Source organism: Dendropsophus ebraccatus, chromosome 6 (assembly GCF_027789765.1).
Source record: "Dendropsophus ebraccatus isolate aDenEbr1 chromosome 6, aDenEbr1.pat, whole genome shotgun sequence".
NCBI lineage: Eukaryota > Metazoa > Chordata > Amphibia > Anura > Hylidae > Dendropsophus > Dendropsophus ebraccatus.
Window position 1 is genome coordinate 52,197,754 of NC_091459.1, and position 20,007 is coordinate 52,217,760.

A 20,007-nucleotide genomic window follows, 5' to 3' on the forward strand; every position below is an offset into this window, starting at 1 on the left:
CCCCCCCCCCCCCCCCCCCCCCCCCACCCCCCCCCCCCCCCCCCCCCCCCCCCCCCCCCCCCCCCCCCCCCCACCCCCCCCCCCCCCCCCCACCCCCCCCCCCCCCCCCCCCCCCCCCCCCCCCCCCCCCCCCCCCCCCCCCACCCCCCCCCCCCCCCCCCCCCCCCCCCCCCCCCCCCCCCCACCCCCCCCCCCCCCCCCCCCCCCCCCCCCCCCCCCCCCCCCCCCCCCCACCCCCCCCCCCCCCCCCCCCACCCCCCCCCCCCCCCCCCCCCCCCCCCCCCCCCCCCCCCCCCCCCCCCCCCCCCACCCCCCCCCCCCCCCCCCCCCCCCCCCCCCCCCCCCCCCCCCCCCCCCCCCCCCCCCCCCCCCCACCCCCCCCCCCCCCCCCCCCCCCCCCCCCCCCCCCCCCCCCCCCCCCCACCCCCCCCCCCCCCCCCCCCCCCCCCCCCCCACCCCCCCCCCCCCCCCCCCCCCCCCCCCCCCCCCCCCCCCCCCCCCCACCCCCCCCCCCCCCCCCCCCCCCCCCCCCCCCCCCCCCCCCCCCCCCCCCCACCCCCCCCCCCCCCCCCCCCCCCCACCCCCCCCCCCCCCACCCCCCCCCCCCCCCCCCCCCCCCCCCCCCCCCCCCCCCCCCCCCCCCCCCCCCCCCCCCCACCCCCCCCCCCCCCCCCCCCCCCCCCCCCCCCCCCCCCCCCCCCCACCCCCCCCCCCCCCCCCCCCCCCCCCCCCCCCCCCCCCCCCCCCCCCACCCCCCCCCCCCCCCCCCCCCCCCCCCCCCCCCCCCCCCCCCCCCCCCCCCCCCACCCCCCCCCCCCCCCCCCCCCCCCCCCCCCCCCCCCCCCCCCCCCCCCCCCCCCCCCCCCCCCCCCCCCCCCCCCCCCCCCCCCCCACCCCCCCCCCCCCCCCCCCCCCCCCCCCCCCCCCCCCCCCCCCCCCCCCCCCACCCCCCCCCCCCCCCCCCCCCCCCCCCCCCCCCCCCCCCCCCCCCCCCCCCCCCCCCACCCCCCCCCCCCCCCCCCCCCCCCCACCCCCCCCCCCCCCCCCCCCACCCCCCCCCCCCCCCCCCCCCCCCCCCACCCCCCCCCCCCCCCCCCCCCCCCCCCCCCCCCCCCCCCACCCCCCCCCCCCCCCCCCCCCCCCCCCCCCCACCCCCCCCCCCCCCCCCCCCCCCCCCCCCCCCCCCCCCCACCCCCCCCCCCCCCCCCCCCCCCCCCCCCCCCCCCCCCCCCCCCCCCCCCCCCCCACCCCCCCCCCCCCCCCCCCCCCCCCCCCCCCCCCCCCCCCCCCCCCCCCCCCCCACCCCCCCCCCCCCCCCCCCCCCCCCCCCCCCCCCCCCCCCCCCCCCCCCCCCCCCCCACCCCCCCCCCCCCCCCCCCCCCCCCCACCCCCCCCCCCCCCCCCCCCCCCCCCCCCCCCCCCCCCCCCACCCCCCCCCCCCCCCCCCCCCCCCCCCCCCCCCCCCCCCCCCCCCCCCCCCCCACCCCCCCCCCCCCCCCCCCCCCCCCCCCCCCCCCCCCCCCCCCCCCCCCCCCCCACCCCCCCCCCCCCCCCCCCCCCCCCCCCCCCCCCCCCCCCCCCCCCCCACCCCCCCCCCCCCCCCCCCCCCCCCCCCCCCCCCCCCCCCCCCCCCCCCCCCCACCCCCCCCCCCCCCCCCCCCCCCCCCCCCCCCCCCCCCCCCCCCCCCACCCCCCCCCCCCCCCCCCCCCCCCCCCCCCACCCCCCCCCCCCCCCCCCCCCCCCCCCCCCCCCCACCCCCCCCCCCCCCCCCCCCCCCCCCCCCCCCCCCCCCCCCCCACCCCCCCCCCCCCCCCCCCCCCCCCCCCCCCCCCCCCCCCCCCCCCCCCCCCCCCCCCCCCCCCCCCCCCCCCCCCCACCCCCCCCCCCCCCCCCCCCCCCCCCCCCCCCCCCCCCCCCCCCCCCCCCCCCCCCCCCCCCCCCCCCCCCCCCCCCCCCCCCCCCCACCCCCCCCCCCCCCCCCCCCCCCCCCCCCCCCCCCCCCCCCCCCCCCCCCCCCCACCCCCCCCCCCCCCCCCCACCCCCCCCCCCCCCCCCCCCCCCCCCCCCCCCCCCCACCCCCCCCCCCCCCCCCACCCCCCCCCCCCCCCCCCCCCACCCCCCCCCCCCCCCCCCCCCCCCCCCCCCCCCCCCCCCCCCCCCCCCCCACCCCCCCCCCCCCCCCCCCCCCCCCACCCCCCCCCCCCCCCCCCCCCCCCCCCCCCCCCCCCCCCCCCCCCCCCCCCCCCCCCCCCCCCCCCCCCACCCCCCCCCCCCCCCCCCCCCCCCCCCACCCCCCCCCCCCCCCCCCCCCCCCACCCCCCCCCCCCCCCCCCCCCCCCCCCCCTTGCATACCACTGTACAATGTAATAATACACAGGAATACATAAGAATACACATGAGAATGCACATTACCAGAGAATACTAGGGGAAAACCAGCAGCAGTTGCAGTGCAAACACTTACCAGAACAGGCATTGACACAGCAAGAGAAATGGCCATAATAGGAGTAGTAGTCTGCATGTTCTGGGACACTGCATATATATATATATATCTTTGAGGAGAAAGATTCATATACTGTTTAACATGTTGATTGAAATCCCTGCTCATTCTGTGTAAGGAGTCCAGTGGGCGGTGTCACTCAATGGTCTGGACTCTTTACTATGGAAATCAGAGATTACAATCAATAAATTACAAGCTATACAGAATCTTTTCCCCTAAAAATATATATCAATCCACTCAGCCCCTTCTGCTCTATAACATGATCCCAATAGCTTAGGTAGCATTTTTATGGTAACAGGTTCCCTTTAAAAATAGCCACACCCAAATGGTGAATAAAAGCATCCATCTCGAACCTGAACATAAACAATGAACCAATGACTGTCATTGCAATGATGATCGCCAAAGTATGGTGAATGACGGACGTTGTTTTGAGTCTAAAATAAATGCTGTAGAAAATCATCGTGTGAACATAGCCTTACAGTGCGTTTCATTTTTGGTTGTTATTTCCGGGGGTCTCGTTCAGCTTTAAAAGGACATCTTAATGCCCTATACTTTTCTACTACTTTCATTTTACGATGTGTACTTAGTGGTAAATATTCAATAGCATAGTAATAAACAGAGTGAAAATCAAGGGTGCAGACAGCGGCAGGAAGAACATTGTGCCAACAGTAGTGTTGACACAACTCTGGAAAGCACTTTACCAGCTTTTAAAGTTTAGAGATTTCAAAGAAACTGAGTAAGACAACTGTGATCAAATCCCTGATGTGAATAATTTTAGTCAAGTTACATATCTCATTGAGACTTTGTAATACTTCATGTTTTAAAGGATTCACCAACAGCTGTGACTCTTGGACTGCGGATGGAAGAAATGATTTTCAACCTCGCCGATGCACACTTATTTTTTAATGATTTGGAGGTAAGCCAGGATCTGGGGTGTATGTGTTACTAAATTTGGGCTGGGAGTGCTCTCCTAAACAGCTGTTGCTTTCTCATTTGATGAACAGAGATATAAAGCAGAGTGTTTACCAAACAGTTAGTCTTGTACATGTATGTAGATATCAATAATCAGAAAATCAGCGGAATGTCGGAGGCTGGGGTATATTAGGATGCTGGTAGACCTTACAGTTCTGGCTTTTTCAAAATGGCAGAATGAAATGCCACAAGACTGTGTGCAACCCCCTTAGACTAAGTTCACACGACATACACACAAAAGAGAAAAGCACAAACATAATTTTAAGGAAAAAATATGGCCGTAATTTCAAAAATATAATGTGCCCTATTGAAGTCAATGTAAAATCCTCTGTCAGTGCACACAACCTATAAAATAATGGCCATAAAATAATGAACATGCCCTTTATACTTTTGACAATGTGTGAACATGGCCTGATATTGTCTTATTTTGCTTTTAATTTACTGTGTGGGAACATAGCCTAGGCTATGTTCCCACAGCGACTTTTTTGAAATAATAATGAAGGCCGTTAATGATGATCATAATCATTGTAAAGTAACAGCCATTATTTTAAAACAGTGCCCATTATTTCACCTAAAAAGACATTGTGGGAACATAGCCATAGCGCCCATGTTGTTGAGCATTCGATAACTTTAAGGCTATGCTCCCACCAAGTAATATCGTTAAAAAGCATCTGTCTCGTTAAATAGACGGACGATAATAATGATCATGATTAGCAGCCGTCTGTGTTACAAGATGGCCGATTTCACCGATATTATTACTTAGTGGGAGCATAGCCTTAAAGTAATCAAATGCACAACAACATGGAGCTGTCAGTAGTTTTAGGCCAGAATCATACGTCCTCATATATGGGCCATAAGATGGCTGTATATCACGGACTGAACTTTACAAGATTCCTTGCATCATAATTTATTATGATACAGTAAACTCCGAAACAGTTAAACAGTAGGCTATTTGGCTATGTTCCCTAAAAAGACGCTTTGGGAACATAGCCTAGAAGTGACACAGCCATGTCAGTTTAGTAGTGTGCAGCCGCAGCCATCTGGAAGCTCATCATAACGAATTATGATGCAGGGAGACCCATTAGAGGCATTCAGGCGTGTAAATCTGGCCTAAGGCTATGTTCACACTAACGCTATTTTGGTCAGTATTCCAGATAGTATTGTCATCTGTATTTTTAAATAAAACCAGTAGTGGGTCATAAACACAGAAAAGGTGCATTCACACTACGGAATCTGAGCCCCTCAGCCCTGCTCGCACCCGTGCACATCTCCGCCAATGCCACAGACTCCATTCTATGCTTGGGCGGATTCTGCCGTCCACCCAAAAAAATGACAAGTCAATTCTTTTGGCGGACGGCGGAATCCGTCTGACCATAGAACGGAGTTTATACCATGAACGGAATCCACAGCAGGTTATCCATACTGATTCCATAGTGTGCACGCACCCAAAGGCTATGTTCACACATCCACCATGAAAATGACAACCATTTTTATTGGAAGGCTGTTGTTTACTGTCAAATACCAACTGTTGTTTTATAACAGCTGCTATTCATAAAATAACAGCAGTTGTTATTAAAAAAAAAAGTGGCTGCCATTTTGTCATTGTGTAAACATAGCCTTAAAGTGTTCCTCCAGTTATTATTAAAAATTGAGTATTGTGCAGTACTCTGTTCCAGAGTCTTTTTTCGAATATAGTGTATATCAATTTTGAATCTGGTGCAGGAATATGTTTCCGAGCACCCATTTTCCTTGCTTTCAGGGAGTGAGGAGAATGAGCGCTCAGAAACATAATAAAATGAAAAAAGGATGCATAGTAGAAAAATTACTCTTGTGCACAGCACTTCATGATGGTCATTTTTCTCACATACACAACACAATCTTAATCATCCTCTTTCTACTGGTTATATCTCTAGCTATACAGCCCAGCACACGATTAGCTTTTCCTACCACCTGGCCGCACTGGTGACCATTTTGAGGCAGTCAGAAATCACTACCCCTAAGGGTAGCTTCACACGTACAGACTTGCAGCGTTAATAACGCTGCGAGTTGGCTAGGTCCTGACAGATCACTTTCACTACATACACACAGCGGTCTGAACGACTGCTGCGTGTATGTAATCCTGCCGGCCACTTAACCCCTTCAGCTGCTGCCCGGCTCCCGCTCTGTATACATTGCCTGTCCTCGCTGCATGGGGTCCCGGCGTACTGCTCTCCCGTGCAGCCAATCAGTGTGTTGCCCTGACCCTTAATCCTTTTCTTCTGAAGTCTTTGCTAACACTGAACTGCAAATGCAATTCCTGGATAGAGGATTCCCCAAAGTGCATTATTTTACATTTAAAATACTCATCCAACATTTATCATAGTCAGTGCATGTCTAAAGTGGCTTTCCTAGAGAGGTAACCTGTGTAATTGTAGTGGAAAACTGTCTTCTCTTTGCTGCTCTCCTACTTGAGACTAATGGGCTATGTTCACATTTCGTACAAAAAAAGAAAAGGCGTCCACTATTTAATTGCAATGCATTGAAGTCAATGTAATGACGGACGTCCAATGCACACAGTATATAAAATAACGGACGTTGTATGCACAGAAGTCAAACTAATGATCATGACAATTATTTTCGGACGTCTTTTGCAAACAGCAGACGCTATTTTTTAGTTGTTCACACATTGTTTTTCTTTTTTCACCGTCCTTTCACTGTTTTAACTATTAAATTCAATAGACTTTTCAATTAAAGCCATTTCCAAAGGGAAATCATTCCACTTAAACTAGCACAATGTACCAACAGTTGTGTGAACATAGCCATACACTACACAGGTAGAGAGACTGCAGTATCACTCCCTTCTTCCTCCAGCCTTTTCCCTGAACTACAGACAACCTAAAACATATTTACAACTCTACGGGGGAGATTTATCATACATGGTGTAAAGTAAAACTGGCTCAGTTGCCCCTAGCAACCAATCAGATCCCAACAACCCGTAATGATTATAACAGTATACACATTACATATGGCAGTATCTGCATATTGCACTAGCTGAATTAGTGTTGACAATTGTACAGTATTTTGCACTAGACCCCAGATGGCAGCAGATATTTATTGCACAAGCTGAAAAGTATATCACAACTACTGTATATTGCATTAATAAAGAGTATATATAGCAGCACACAGTTATTGCACAAAAAGTCCCAATCATGGATATGTGTATCGCATCCCTGTAAGGATGCAACCATGCATGTGCTCACTATATCCCTATGCACTGTAAACCATGTATCCAAATGCCACACTGCAGGGTTGGTGTTCCCCTCAAATAACCATCAGAATAGTATATAGGGATCAATACACTCACCCAATCTGAATGTCCTGACTCCTCCACTCCACACCCCATTTGAGGGGAACACCAACCCTGCAGTGTGGCATTTGGATACATGGTTTACAGTGCATAGGGATATAGTGAGCACATGCATGGTTGCATCCTTACAGGGATGCGATACACACAGGGCCGTTTTAATACACTGGTGGGCCCAGTGCACAGACCTCAAGAGTGGGCCCCCTCTCCTTATAAAGCTTAACTGAATTATATTTATCAGGTATTATCACTGGTGCATTATACTCAGTGCATCAGGTTTTATGACAAGTTATAAAAAGGGAGTATAGTCAGGGAGCATTGCTATGTCAGGTACAATACCCCTAAATCTTTATGAATAATGGAGAGTGAAGCTAGTGGGGGCACGTACAGACCTAATATCACCACTGGAACAGTTTCTGGCTATAACAGGTTCCCACTGCAGGGAGTATGGGTGTGTAAGCTCTTGTGTCCCCCCCAGTCCTCCTCCTACAGACTAGGGACACAGGAGCTTACAGACTAGGAGGACTGGGGGACACAGGAGATTACAGACTAGGAGGACTGGGGGACACAGGAGCTTACAGACTAGGAGGAGGACTGGGGGACACAGGAGCTTACAGACTAGGAGGACTGGGGGGACACAGGAGCTTACAGACTAGGAGGAGGACTGGGGGGACACAGGAGCTTACAGACTAGGAGGACTGGGGGGACACAGGAGTTTACAGACTAGGAGGACTGGGGGACACAGGAGCTTACAGACTAGGAGGACTGGGGGGACACAGGAGCTTACACACTAGGAGGACTGGGGGACACAGGAGCTTACAGACTAGGAGGACTGGGGGGACACAGGAGCTTACACACTAGGAGGACTGGGGGACACAGGAGCTTACAGACTAGGAGGACTGGGGGACACAGGAGCTTACAGACTAGGAGGAGGACTGGGGGACACAGGAGCTTACAGACTAGGAGGAGGACTGGGGGACACAGGAGCTTACAGACTAGGAGGAGGACTGGGGGCACAGGAGCTTACAGACTAGGAGGACTGGGGGGACACAGGAGCTTACAGACTAGGAGGACTGGGGGGACACAGGAGCTTACAGACTAGGAGGAGGACTGGGGGACACAGGAGCTTACAGACTAGGAGGAGGACTGGGGGCACAGGAGCTTACAGACTAGGAGGAGGACTGGGGGGGGGCACAGGAGCTTACAGACTAGGAGGACTGGGGGGACACAGGAGCTTACAGACTAGGAGGACTGGGGGGACACATGAGCTTACAGACTAGGAGGAGGACTGGGGGGACACAGGAGCTTACAGACTAGGAGGAGGACTGGGGGGACACAAGAGCTTACAGACTAGGAGGACTGGGGGGGACACAGGAGCTTACAGACTAGGAGGAGGACTGGGGGGGACACAGGAGCTTACAGACTAGGAGGACTGGGGGGACCCAGGAGCTTACAGACTGGGGGGACACAGGAGCTTACAGACTAGGAGGAGGACTGGGGGGACACAGGAGTTTATAGACTAGGAGGACTGGGGGGACACAGGAGCTTATAGACTAGGAGGACTGGGAGGACACAGGAGCTTACACACTAGGAGGACTGGGGGGACACAGGAGCTTACAGACTAGGAGGACTGGGGGGACACAGGAGCTTACAGACTAGGAGGACTGGGGGGACACAGGAGCTTACAGACTAGGAGGAGGACTGGGGGGGACATAGGAGCTTACAGACTAGGAGGACTGGGGGACACAGGAGCTTACAGACTAGGAGGACTGGGGGGGACAGGAGCTTACAGACTAGAAGGACTGGGGGGACACAGGAGCTTACAGACTAGGAGGAGGACTGGGGGGACCCAGGAGCTTACAGACTAGGAGGACTGGGGGGGACACAGGAGCTTACAGACTAGGAGGACTGAGGGCACAGGAGCTTACAGACTAGGAGGACTGGGGGGGACACAGGAGCTTACAGACTAGGAGGACTGGGGGGACACAGGAGCTTACAGACTAGGAGGACTGGGGGACACAGGAGCTTACAGACTAGGAGGACTGGGGGGACACAGGAGTTTACAGACTAGGAGGACTGGGGGACACAGGAGTTTACAGACTAGGAGGACTGGGGGACACAGGAGCTTACAGACTAGGAGGACTGGGGGACACAGGAGCTTACAGACTAGGAGGACTGGGGGGACACAGGAGCTTACAGACTAGGAGGACTGGGGGACACAGGAGCTTACAGACCAGGAGGACTGGGGGGACACAGGAGCTTACACACTAGGAGGAGGACTGGGGGGACATAGGAGCTTACAGACTAGGAGGAGGACTGGGGGGACATAGGAGCTTACAGACTAGGAGGACTGGGGGGACACAGGAGCTTACAGACTAGGAGGAGGACTGGGGGACACAGGAGCTTACAGACTAGGAGGAGGACTGGGGGGACACAGGAGCTTACAGACTAGGAGGAGGACTGGGGGGACACAGGAGCTTACAGACTAGGAGGACTGGGGGGGACATAGGAGCTTACAGACTAGGAGGACTGGGGGGACACAGGAGCTTACAGACTAGGAGGAGGACTGGGGGAACACAGGAGCTTACAGACTAGGAGGACTGGGGGGGACACAGGAGCTTACAGACTAGGAGGACTGGGGGGACCCAGGAGCTTACAGACTAGGAGGACTGGGGGGACCCAGGAGCTTACAGACTAGGAGGACTGGGGGGACACAGGAGCTTACAGACTAGGAGGAGGACTGGGGGGACACAGGAGCTTATAGACTAGGAGGACTGGGGGGACACAGGAGCTTATAGACTAGGAGGACTGGGAGGACACAAGAGCTTACACACTAGGAGGACTGGGGGGACACAGGAGCTTACAGACTAGGAGGACTGGGGGGACACAGGAGTTTACAGACTAGGAGGACTGGGGGGACACAGGAGCTTACAGACTAGGAGGACTGGGGGGACACAGGAGCTTACAGACTAGGAGGACTGGGGGGACACAGGAGCTTACAGACTAGGAGGACTGGGGGGACACAGGAGCTTACAGACTAGGAGGACTGGGGGACACAGGAGCTTACAGACTAGGAGGACTGGGGGACACAGGAGCTTACAGACTAGGAGGAGGACTGGGGGACACAGGAGCTTACAGACTAGGAGGACTGGGGGGACACAGGAGCTTACAGACTAGGAGGACTGGGGGGGACACAGGAGCTTACAGACTAGGAGGACTGGGGGGACACAGGAGCTTACAGACTAGGAGGAGGACTGGGGGGACACAGGAGCTTACAGACTAGGAGGACTGGGGGGGGACACAGGAGCTTACAGACTAGGAGGACTGGGGACACAGGAGCTTACACACTAGGAGGACTGGGGGGACACAGGAGCTTACAGACTAGGAGGACTGGGGGACACAGGAGCTTACAGACTAGGAGGAGGACTGGGGGACACAGGAGCTTACAGACTAGGAGGAGGACTGGGGGACACAGGAGCTTACAGACTAGGAGGAGGACTGGGGGCACAGGAGCTTACAGACTAGGAGGACTGGGGGGACACAGGAGCTTACAGACTAGGAGGACTGGGGGGACACAGGAGCTTACAGACTAGGAGGAGGACTGGGGGACACAGGAGCTTACAGACTAGGAGGAGGACTGGGGGCACAGGAGCTTACAGACTAGGAGGAGGACTGGGGGGGGGACACAGGAGCTTACAGACTAGGAGAACTGGGGGGACACAGGAGCTTACAGACTAGGAGGACTGGGGGGACACATGAGCTTACAGACTAGGAGGAGGACTGGGGGGACACAGGAGCTTACAGACTAGGAGGAGGACTGGGGGGACACAGGAGCTTACAGACTAGGAGGACTGGGGGGACACAGGAGTTTACAGACTAGGAGGACTGGGGGACACAGGAGCTTACAGACTAGGAGGACTGGGGGGACACAGGAGCTTACACACTAGGAGGACTGGGGGACACAGGAGCTTACAGACTAGGAGGACTGGGGGGACACAGGAGCTTACACACTAGGAGGACTGGGGGACACAGGAGCTTACAGACTAGGAGGACTGGGGGGACACAGGAGCTTACAGACTAGGAGGACTGGGGGGACACATGAGCTTACAGACTAGGAGGAGGACTGGGGGGACACAGGAGCTTACAGACTAGGAGGAGGACTGGGGGGACACAGGAGCTTACAGACTAGGAGGACTGGGGGGACACAGGAGTTTACAGACTAGGAGGACTGGAGGACACAGGAGCTTACAGACTAGGAGGACTGGGGAGACACAGGAGCTTACACACTAGGAGGACTGGGGGGGACATAGGAGCTTACAGACTAGGAGGACTGGGGGGACACAGGAGCTTACAGACTAGGAGGAGGACTGGGGGACACAGGAGCTTACAGACTAGGAGGACTGGGGGGACACAGGAGCTTACAGACTAGGAGGAGGACTGGGGGACATAGGAGCTTACAGACTAGGAGGAGGACTGGGGGACACAGGAGCTTACAGACTAGGAGGACTGGGGGGACACAGAAGCTTACAGACTAGGAGGAGGACTGGGGGGCACACAGGAGCTTACAGACTAGGAGGACTGGGGGGACACAGGAGTTTACAGACTAGGAGGACTGGGGGACACAGGAGCTTACAGACTAGGAGGACTGGGGGGACACAGGAGCTTACACACTAGGAGGACTGGGGGGGACATAGGAGCTTACAGACTAGGAGGACTGGGGGGACACAGGAGCTTACAGACTAGGAGGAGGACTGGGGGACACAGGAGCTTACAGACTAGGAGGACTGGGGGGACACAGGAGCTTACAGACTAGGAGGAGGACTGGGGGACATAGGAGCTTACAGACTAGGAGGACTGGGGGGGACACAGGAGCTTACAGACTAGGAGGAGGACTGGGGGACACAGGAGCTTACAGACTAGGAGGAGGACTGGGGGGACATAGGAGTTTACAGACTAGGAGGACTGGGGGACACAGAAGCTTACAGACTAGGAGGACTGGGGGGACCCAGGAGCTTACAGACTAGGAGGACTGGGGGGACACAAGAGCTTACAGACTAGGAGGACTGGGGGGACACAAGAGCTTACAGACTAGGAGGACTGGGGGGGACACAGGAGCTTACAGACTAGGAGGAGGACTGGGGGGGACACAGGAGCTTACAGACTAGGAGGACTGGGGGGACCCAGGAGCTTACAGACTAGGAGGACTGGGGGGACCCAGGAGCTTACAGACTAGGAGGACTGGGGGGACGCAGGAGCTTACAGACTAGGAGGAGGACTGGGGGGACACAGGAGCTTATAGACTAGGAGGACTGGGGGGACACAGGAGCTTATAGACTAGGAGGACTGGGAGGACACAGGAGCTTACACACTAGGAGGACTGGGGGGACACAGGAGCTTACAGACTAGGAGGACTGGGGGGACACAGGAGCTTACAGACTAGGAGGACTGGGGGGACACAGGAGCTTACAGACTAGGAGGAGGACTGGGGGGGACATAGGAGCTTACAGACTAGGAGGACTGGGGGACACAGGAGCTTACAGAATAGGAGGACTGGGGGGGACAGGAGCTTACAGACTAGAAGGACTGGGGGGACACAGGAGCTTACAGACTAGGAGGAGGACTGGGGGGACCCAGGAGCTTATAGACTAGGAGGACTGGGAGGACACAAGAGCTTACACACTAGGAGGACTGGGGGGACACAGGAGCTTACAGACTAGGAGGACTGGGGGGACACAGGAGCTTACAGACTAGGAGGACTGGGGGGACACAGGAGCTTACAGACTAGGAGGACTGGGAGGACACAGGAGCTTACACACTAGGAGGACTGGGGGGACACAGGAGCTTACAGACTAGGAGGACTGGGGGGACACAGGAGCTTACAGACTAGGAGGACTGGGGGGACACAGGAACTTACAGACTAGGAGGACTGGGGGGACACAGGAGCTTACAGACTAGGAGGAGGACTGGGGGACACAGGAGCTTACAGACTAGGAGGACTGGGGGGACACAGGAGCTTACAGACTAGGAGGACTGGGGGGACACAGGAGCTTACAGACTAGGAGGACTGGGGGGACACAGGAGCTTACAGACTAGGAGGAGGACTGGGGGGACACAGGAGCTTACAGACTAGGAGGACTGGGGGGGGACACAGGAGCTTACAGACTAGGAGGACTGGGGACACAGGAGCTTACACACTAGGAGGACTGGGGGGACACAGGAGCTTACACACTAGGAGGACTGGGGGGACACAGGAGCTTACAGACTAGGAGGACTGGGGGGGGGACACAGGAGCTTACAGACTAGGAGGAGGACTGGGGGACACAGGAGCTTACAGACTAGGAGGAGGACTGGGGGACACAGGAGCTTACAGACTAGGAGGACTGGGGGACACAGGAGCTTACAGACTGGGGGGGACAGGAGCTTACAGACTAGGAGGAGGACTGGGGGGACACAGGAGCTTACAGACTAGGATGACTGGGGGGACATAGGAGCTTACAGACTAGGAGGACTGGGGGGACACAGGAGCTTACAGACTAGGAGGAGGACTGGGGGGACAGGAGCTTACAGACTAGGAGGACTGGGGGGACACAGGAGCTTACAGACTAGGAGGAGGACTGGGGGGGACAGGAGCTTACAGACTAGGAGGACTGGGGGGACACAGGAGCTTACAGACTAGGAGGAGGACTGGGGGGGACAGGAGCTTACAGACTAGGAGGACTGGGGGGGACACAGGAGATTACAGACTAGGAGGACTGGGGGGGGGACACAGGAGCTTACACACTAGGAGGAGGACTGGGGGGACACAGGAGCTTACACACTAGGAGGAGGACTGGGGGGACATAGGAGCTTACAGACTAGGAGGAGGACTGGGGGGGACAGGAGTTTACAGACTAGGAGGACTGGGGGGGGGGGACACAGGAGATTACAGACTAGGAGGACTGGGGGGGGGGCACAGGAGTTTACACACTAGGAGGAGGACTGGGGGGACACAGGAGCTTACACACTAGGAGGAGGACTGGGGGGACATAGGAGCTTACAGACTAGGAGGATTGGGGGGGACACAGGAGCTTACAGACTAGGAGGAGGACTGGGGGACACAGGAGCTTACAGACTAGGAGGACTGGGGGGGACACAGGAGCTTACAGACTAGGAGGAGGACTGGGGGGACACAGGAGCTTACAGACTAGGAGGACTGGGGGGACACAGGAGCTTACAGACTAGGAGGACTGGGGGGACACAGGAGCTTACAGACTAGGAGGACTGGGGGGACACAGGAGCTTACAGACTAGGAGGAGGACTGGGGGGACACAGGAGCTTACAGACTAGGAGGAGGACTGGGGGGCACAGGAGCTTACAGACTAGGAGGACTGGGGGGACACAGGAGCTTACACACTAGGAGGAGGACTGGGGGACACAGGAGCTTACAGACTAGGAGGACTGGGGGGACACAGGAGCTTACAGACTAGGAGGAGGACTGGGGGGACACAGGAGCTTACAGACTAGGAAGAATGACTCAAACCTTGTAGTCTGTAAGATCTTGTGACCCCCCCATCATACTAAGACTAAGATCCTGGGAAAGCTGGGTGGCCTCAGTCATACAATATAAGATGCAGGAAAGCTGGGTGACTTCTGAATGTCAGTAAGTGTTAAAATACCACCTGTGGTCTGTGCCGGGGGCGGGGCTTGAGACCAGGGGGGCGGGGCTTATCGGGACATACTCCGGACAGGTCCGGTGGGCTAATCCTCTGTCAGTGGGCCCCCAGCTTCAATTCCCCCCCCTCCACACCCCCCCCGGCTCCTACTACTTACATCCATGGTGCAGGTGCTGCTCCCCAGCCTCCACACACTCTGCCTGGGGAGAGGCTGGATGCTTGTACAGTCGGCACTGCCTCCTGGGCTCCCCGCAGACAGGGCCAGCAGAGCATGGAGTGCAGCCTGTAGCTGCTTCCTGTAAGACCCGGTCACTCTGTCTCACAGGAAGCCGCTACAGTCCTCCTCCTTCCCGACCACCACCAGCCCCGCACTGCTACAGGTGTCACAGAGCGCCGACACTTGTGTCTTCAGCTCCTTCCCCTTCACTGCTCTCCTCAGCCGGGGGGGCCCCTGTCACGTGATCTGAACTATGGGGCCCGGTGCACGTGCACCATATGCACCTAGGTTAAAGCGGCCCTGGATACACATATCCATGATTGGGACTTTTTGTGCAATAACTGTGTGCTGCTATATATACTCTTTATGAATGCAATATACAGTAGTTGTGATATACTTTTCAGCTTGTGCAATAAATATATGCTGCTATCTGGGGTCTAGTGCAATATACAATTGTCAACACTAATTCAACTAGTGCAATATGCAGATACTGCCATATGTAATGTGTATACTGTTATAATCATTTGGGTTATTTTGTGCCACATTATAGAATTTTTGTGATTAATCATGTATAATTTTTGTCCTGACTCCTCCTGTTTTTAACCTGTCTGTGTGTATATGTTTTTTATGGGATTATGGGTTGTTGTGCTTTAATAAAAATTAATTTGGATTTATAAAAGATTTTTTTGGATTATTTATGGGGTTATTATAGGTATAATAAGTTGAGGTTGACCCTATATATATTTTCTTTGATTTGAACCAAGGTTGGATGTTCTAATATAGGTTATATACCAATCAGATTCCACCTTTCATTTTCCAAAGAGTCTGTGAGGAATGAAAGGTGGAATCTGATTGGTTGCTAGGGGCAACTGAGTCAGTTTCACTTTACACCATGTTTGATAAATCTCCCCCTACATGTCTTGTGCCCCGGCAATTCATTACTATCAGAGGGATGTTGAGTTTCATGAATATCTTTGTTAGAAAAGTAAAAATGTAATATATTGCTATGTTGTATATGAACACACAGAAAGAAACATTTTTGGGGACACAGGCATTAAAACACCTGACAAAAGTTATTTTTTTTTTCCCCTATAGAAATAGACGTCATGTTTTGATGTCAGAAAGTTATATAGATTTGTAATTTACTTCTATTAAAAAAAAATACCTCAAGTCTAACAGTACTTATTAGCTGCTATATGTCCTGCAATAAGTGGTGTATTGTTTCCAGCCTGACAAAGTGCTCTCTGCTGCCACCTCTGTCCCTGACAGGAACTGTTCAGAGCAGAAAACCTCTCCTGCTCTGGACAGTTCCTGACACAGACAGAGGTGGCAGCAGAGAGCACTGTGCCTGGAAACAATACACCACTTCCTTCAGGACATACACCAGCTAATAAGTACTGTTAGAATTGAGGTTTTTTTTAAACAGAAATATGTTACAAATTTATATAACTTTCTGACATCAGTCTGTTTTGAAAAAATATTTTTCGCTGAAGTTCCCCTTTGAACCTGTCTTGTTTTAAGTAAATGAACTTGTGTGTCTGAGGGTCTTTTCCGACTTTCATTCTTCTACAGCCCGCAGGTGTATTCCTGACGTTATACAAGTTTCCAAGACATTCTTCTTTAATTAGTAAATCACATGGAAGTGATTTTCCATGCAACAGATGGGAACTATTATGCGGTGTCATAGTTTGGCATTAATTTGCTTGTTATGCCCCTTCAGTTCTAATAAAACAGAATACCCCTGCATCAGAAGGCTTTGAGGCTAATGATTATTACAGTTATCTGCTGCCTTTGGGATTGTTAAACTGCTGAGAAACCAGCCCTTATGGTCCTAGGTGGCTTCAGGAAGTATTTTTTTTTTTAGTTATGTAGTAACTTAGGAAGTGGTGTATTCTTTCCCCTATGACATAGTGCTCTGTGCCACTTCTGTCCATGTCAGGGACTGTCCAGAGCAGGAGAGCATTTCTATGGGGATTTGATTCTGCTCTGAACAGTTCCTGACATGGACAGAGGTGGCAGCAGAGAGCACTGTGTCAGACAGGAAAGAATACACCACTTTCTGCAGGGCATACAGCAGCTTATAAGTATCCGAAGACTTAAGATTTTTCAGTAGAAGAAATGTACAAATCTGTATAACTTTCTGACACCAGCTGATTAAAAAAATAATACCAGAGTACACCTTTGAAAAGAAATCATGACATGCCAAACATATGTAACTATACGTTAAAGTTCCCTGATAATTAAAAAAATAAAAAACAGCAAAGAACTAATAGTGTCAGTGAGGATCTTGAAGCCTGTGGCCATTAAATAGTAGAAATAAGCAAAACTTTCCTATGACAGAATCCTGCTCAGCCCTTACAGAAGCCAAAATGATCATTGTTCTATAAGGGTAGAGGATACAATTCAGTAACCTGAGCTTCATAAGTGAATTCTCACAGTACCATCCACCCCTGAACATAGTCAGATAATACATAGAGTATTATCTGACACCCAAATAAACAGATAAACTACAGAGAGTTATAATATAGAACATAAGTGCACTTTAGTGTGATTTCTCAGATATGTGTAGAAAAAGTGGAAACTGGCGCCATCTTGTGGCCAAAATCTGTTATACATACATACAGTAAAGACCTATGTTACAAAGTAAGAACGCTACATAACCAGACATACAGTATCATGCAATACACACACATATTTCTTAGTGTTCTTTATTTCGCAAATTTGTCATGTATTCACTTTCTCTATATTTTTTTGTTTTTTTAGGAGTGCGATCAGGTCCATGTCGATGATGTTTCTTCAGATGATAATGGCCAAGACTTAAGGTATTGTGTAGTCAGATTAGAGCTATAGCATATAATAAAAAAGCCATTCAACCAAACAACACATATCTATTATCAGTTATCAGAATTTAATAATCAGAAGCATTTATCACCTTAAGTGGATCCTTTATGTTGCTATACCCCTTAAAGGGGGTTTTCCTACCTCAATTCAAATAGTTAAACTTGTATGGCAAGGTAAATATTTTTGCAAATACATTGATTTAGCAAACTTTTCTCCTTCTCTTGATATGCTCCTCCTTCCTCCCAATGTTGACAGATTGTTATCAATACATCCGATGTGGGACACTAGGGCTGGAATGTAGGTAGGACTAACGTATAGATACACCGGTAAATCTTCACATAATATAAATATTGTGTACTGTATATATACACCAGACAGACAGCTGCTTTTAGAGCAGAGTGGTGGTCTGGAACCGAGACAACATGCTGTGGGAACAATGGAAGGATATCAGGAGAAAGAGACAACTTTGCTAAATGAATGTATTTGCAAAAATATTTAACTTGACGAATCCTGTAAATGTAATCTTCCTTCTATTTGCCTATTTTGTATAGGAGCTGAAGGTTTCACCTTTACACATTTTGAATGATCTTTTCCTTTTAAGTTCTTACAGTTTTGCCACTGATGGCTTCCGGGCAGCAGCGAGCAGTACTACACTCTGCTTACCGACTGGTGTGAGGGGTGGCGTGGATTGGATGAGAAAGTTGGCGTTCCGATACAGACGAGTAAAAGAGCTGTATAATACTTACAAGAACAATGTAGGAGGTATTTTACGTTTGTTTTTAGGATTTTTCCATCATGGCGGCAGTGTGTGCTTTACAGATACAAAAAGAAACTGGGGGAATTCTTCAACCTTGTGTATATGTATGTTTTATAAAAGTAAGCAATATTTACACTGGTGTATTTCATGTTAACTTGATCAAAAGTCATAAATCCTACGATAAAGTTTGCCTCGGGTGTACTCGCATCACCATTCATTCTCTATGGAGGCGCCAGAAAGAGCCAAGTGCTGTACTCGGGTCTCTTTGGCAGCTCTATAAAGGATGAACGGAGCTGCGGCTCACGCACTAACCAGCAGCTCCATTCATAACAACGTAACCGGGTCACCGATCTAGAGATCCCTGGGGGCTCAGAGGTCAGACCCTCAGCGATCTTATACTTGTGCCCTATCTCCACATCGGGATATACAGCTGCAAAAATCTCTGAGGAGTCAGTCTCACAAACTTCTCCAATGTTGACATGTCTAGAATGTAGCAGGGCGTAGCCTTCATGTTTAAAGCAAAGGTACCAGCAGTACATGGCTTTTCTGTTTTTGCCATGAATATACCAGTGCCGGCACAGGGATGCCAGTGCCTTTATCCTCTTTTGGAACCCACACACCCCCGGTTCCCACACACGGCGCTTGTCTATTACCGAGCACCGGCCCGACCTGAAGTACTGGAGGTGGCTGGCCAGCCCCCAGTGGGAGGAAACGCCTCTATGTCGTGGCTCCAATGATTCTATTTACTCCAGGCTGGGCCAGTGCTTGGTAATAGACTCTATCAGGTCTACTCATGGTAAAAGCAGAAAAGCGATGTACCGCTGGTACATTCACTTTAATTAAAGGGGTAATTGCCATCTTAACTAGCGCAGATGTATAGAGATATGTATATTGTTGAGCGAACCTGTCAAAAAGTTCGGGTTCGTCAACGTTCTCCAAACCCAAAGGGACTCCTGGAAAACATGGATGCAGCCATTGTATTGGTATTGTGCAAAAAAATTGTGACAATATATTCAACCCATTGTATTATGCTATCATGGTAAGGAAGTGTGCATACAGATACTGTATATGGTAACCTGCATCCATGTGCAGTAATGTACTGTAGCTCTCTCTGGCCCGCAGGTAGCACAGGGGACCGGACCCGAGGCTCCTATTGACTTTACTGGGACTGGGACTTTACTTTAGCATGCAACAAGGCAAAAAAGAATTGACATTTTTCTGCATGGTTTTATATCTCCTATTAAAGTCAATGAAAGCAGGGTTTTGACAGTGACACTGTATGGTTATTAATAGTGTTGAGCAGACTCAAGGAAACTCTCTGAGTTCGGCAACCTTTCCAAACCTGAACGCTTTGCATCTTATTCACAGTGTCTGTAGAAGTTGTATTTTGCCACCTGGAAAGTTTGGGTATAGCCTATGGCCTATGGCTGTATCCATGTTTTTCATCACTCCCTAGGGCAACATCCAACTTTTCCAGACACCATTAAACAAATGCAAAGCGTTCAAGTTTGGATAATGTCACCAAACCTGAACATTTTGACAGGTTCGCTATTAAGGATCCGACCACCAGGACCCCCACTGATCTCTAGAATGAGGATGCAATTGCCCTGAGTGGCCCTCAGCATGGCCACTGTGTTCTGTGCTTCATTCATTCTCTATGGGGCCACCAAACAGTTCTGAGTGCTGAACTCAAAATCCTCGGCAGCCCCATAGAGAAGGATTAGAGC

General features: G+C 53.8%; 1 protein-coding gene across 8 annotated transcripts in view; it reads left to right on the forward strand.

Moving 5' to 3' along the window:
* Positions 1–20,007, forward strand: part of EYA4 (EYA transcriptional coactivator and phosphatase 4) — a 251,265-nt gene that overhangs the window by 219,198 nt on the left and 12,060 nt on the right. For all 8 annotated transcript variants that reach the window (XM_069973713.1, XM_069973715.1, XM_069973714.1 and 5 more), the window contains 3 exons: positions 3,325–3,414; positions 17,446–17,504; positions 18,125–18,285. In XM_069973713.1, the coding sequence (XP_069829814.1) occupies positions 3,325–3,414; positions 17,446–17,504; positions 18,125–18,285 (310 nt within the window). The remainder of the gene's footprint in view (positions 1–3,324; positions 3,415–17,445; positions 17,505–18,124; positions 18,286–20,007) is intronic.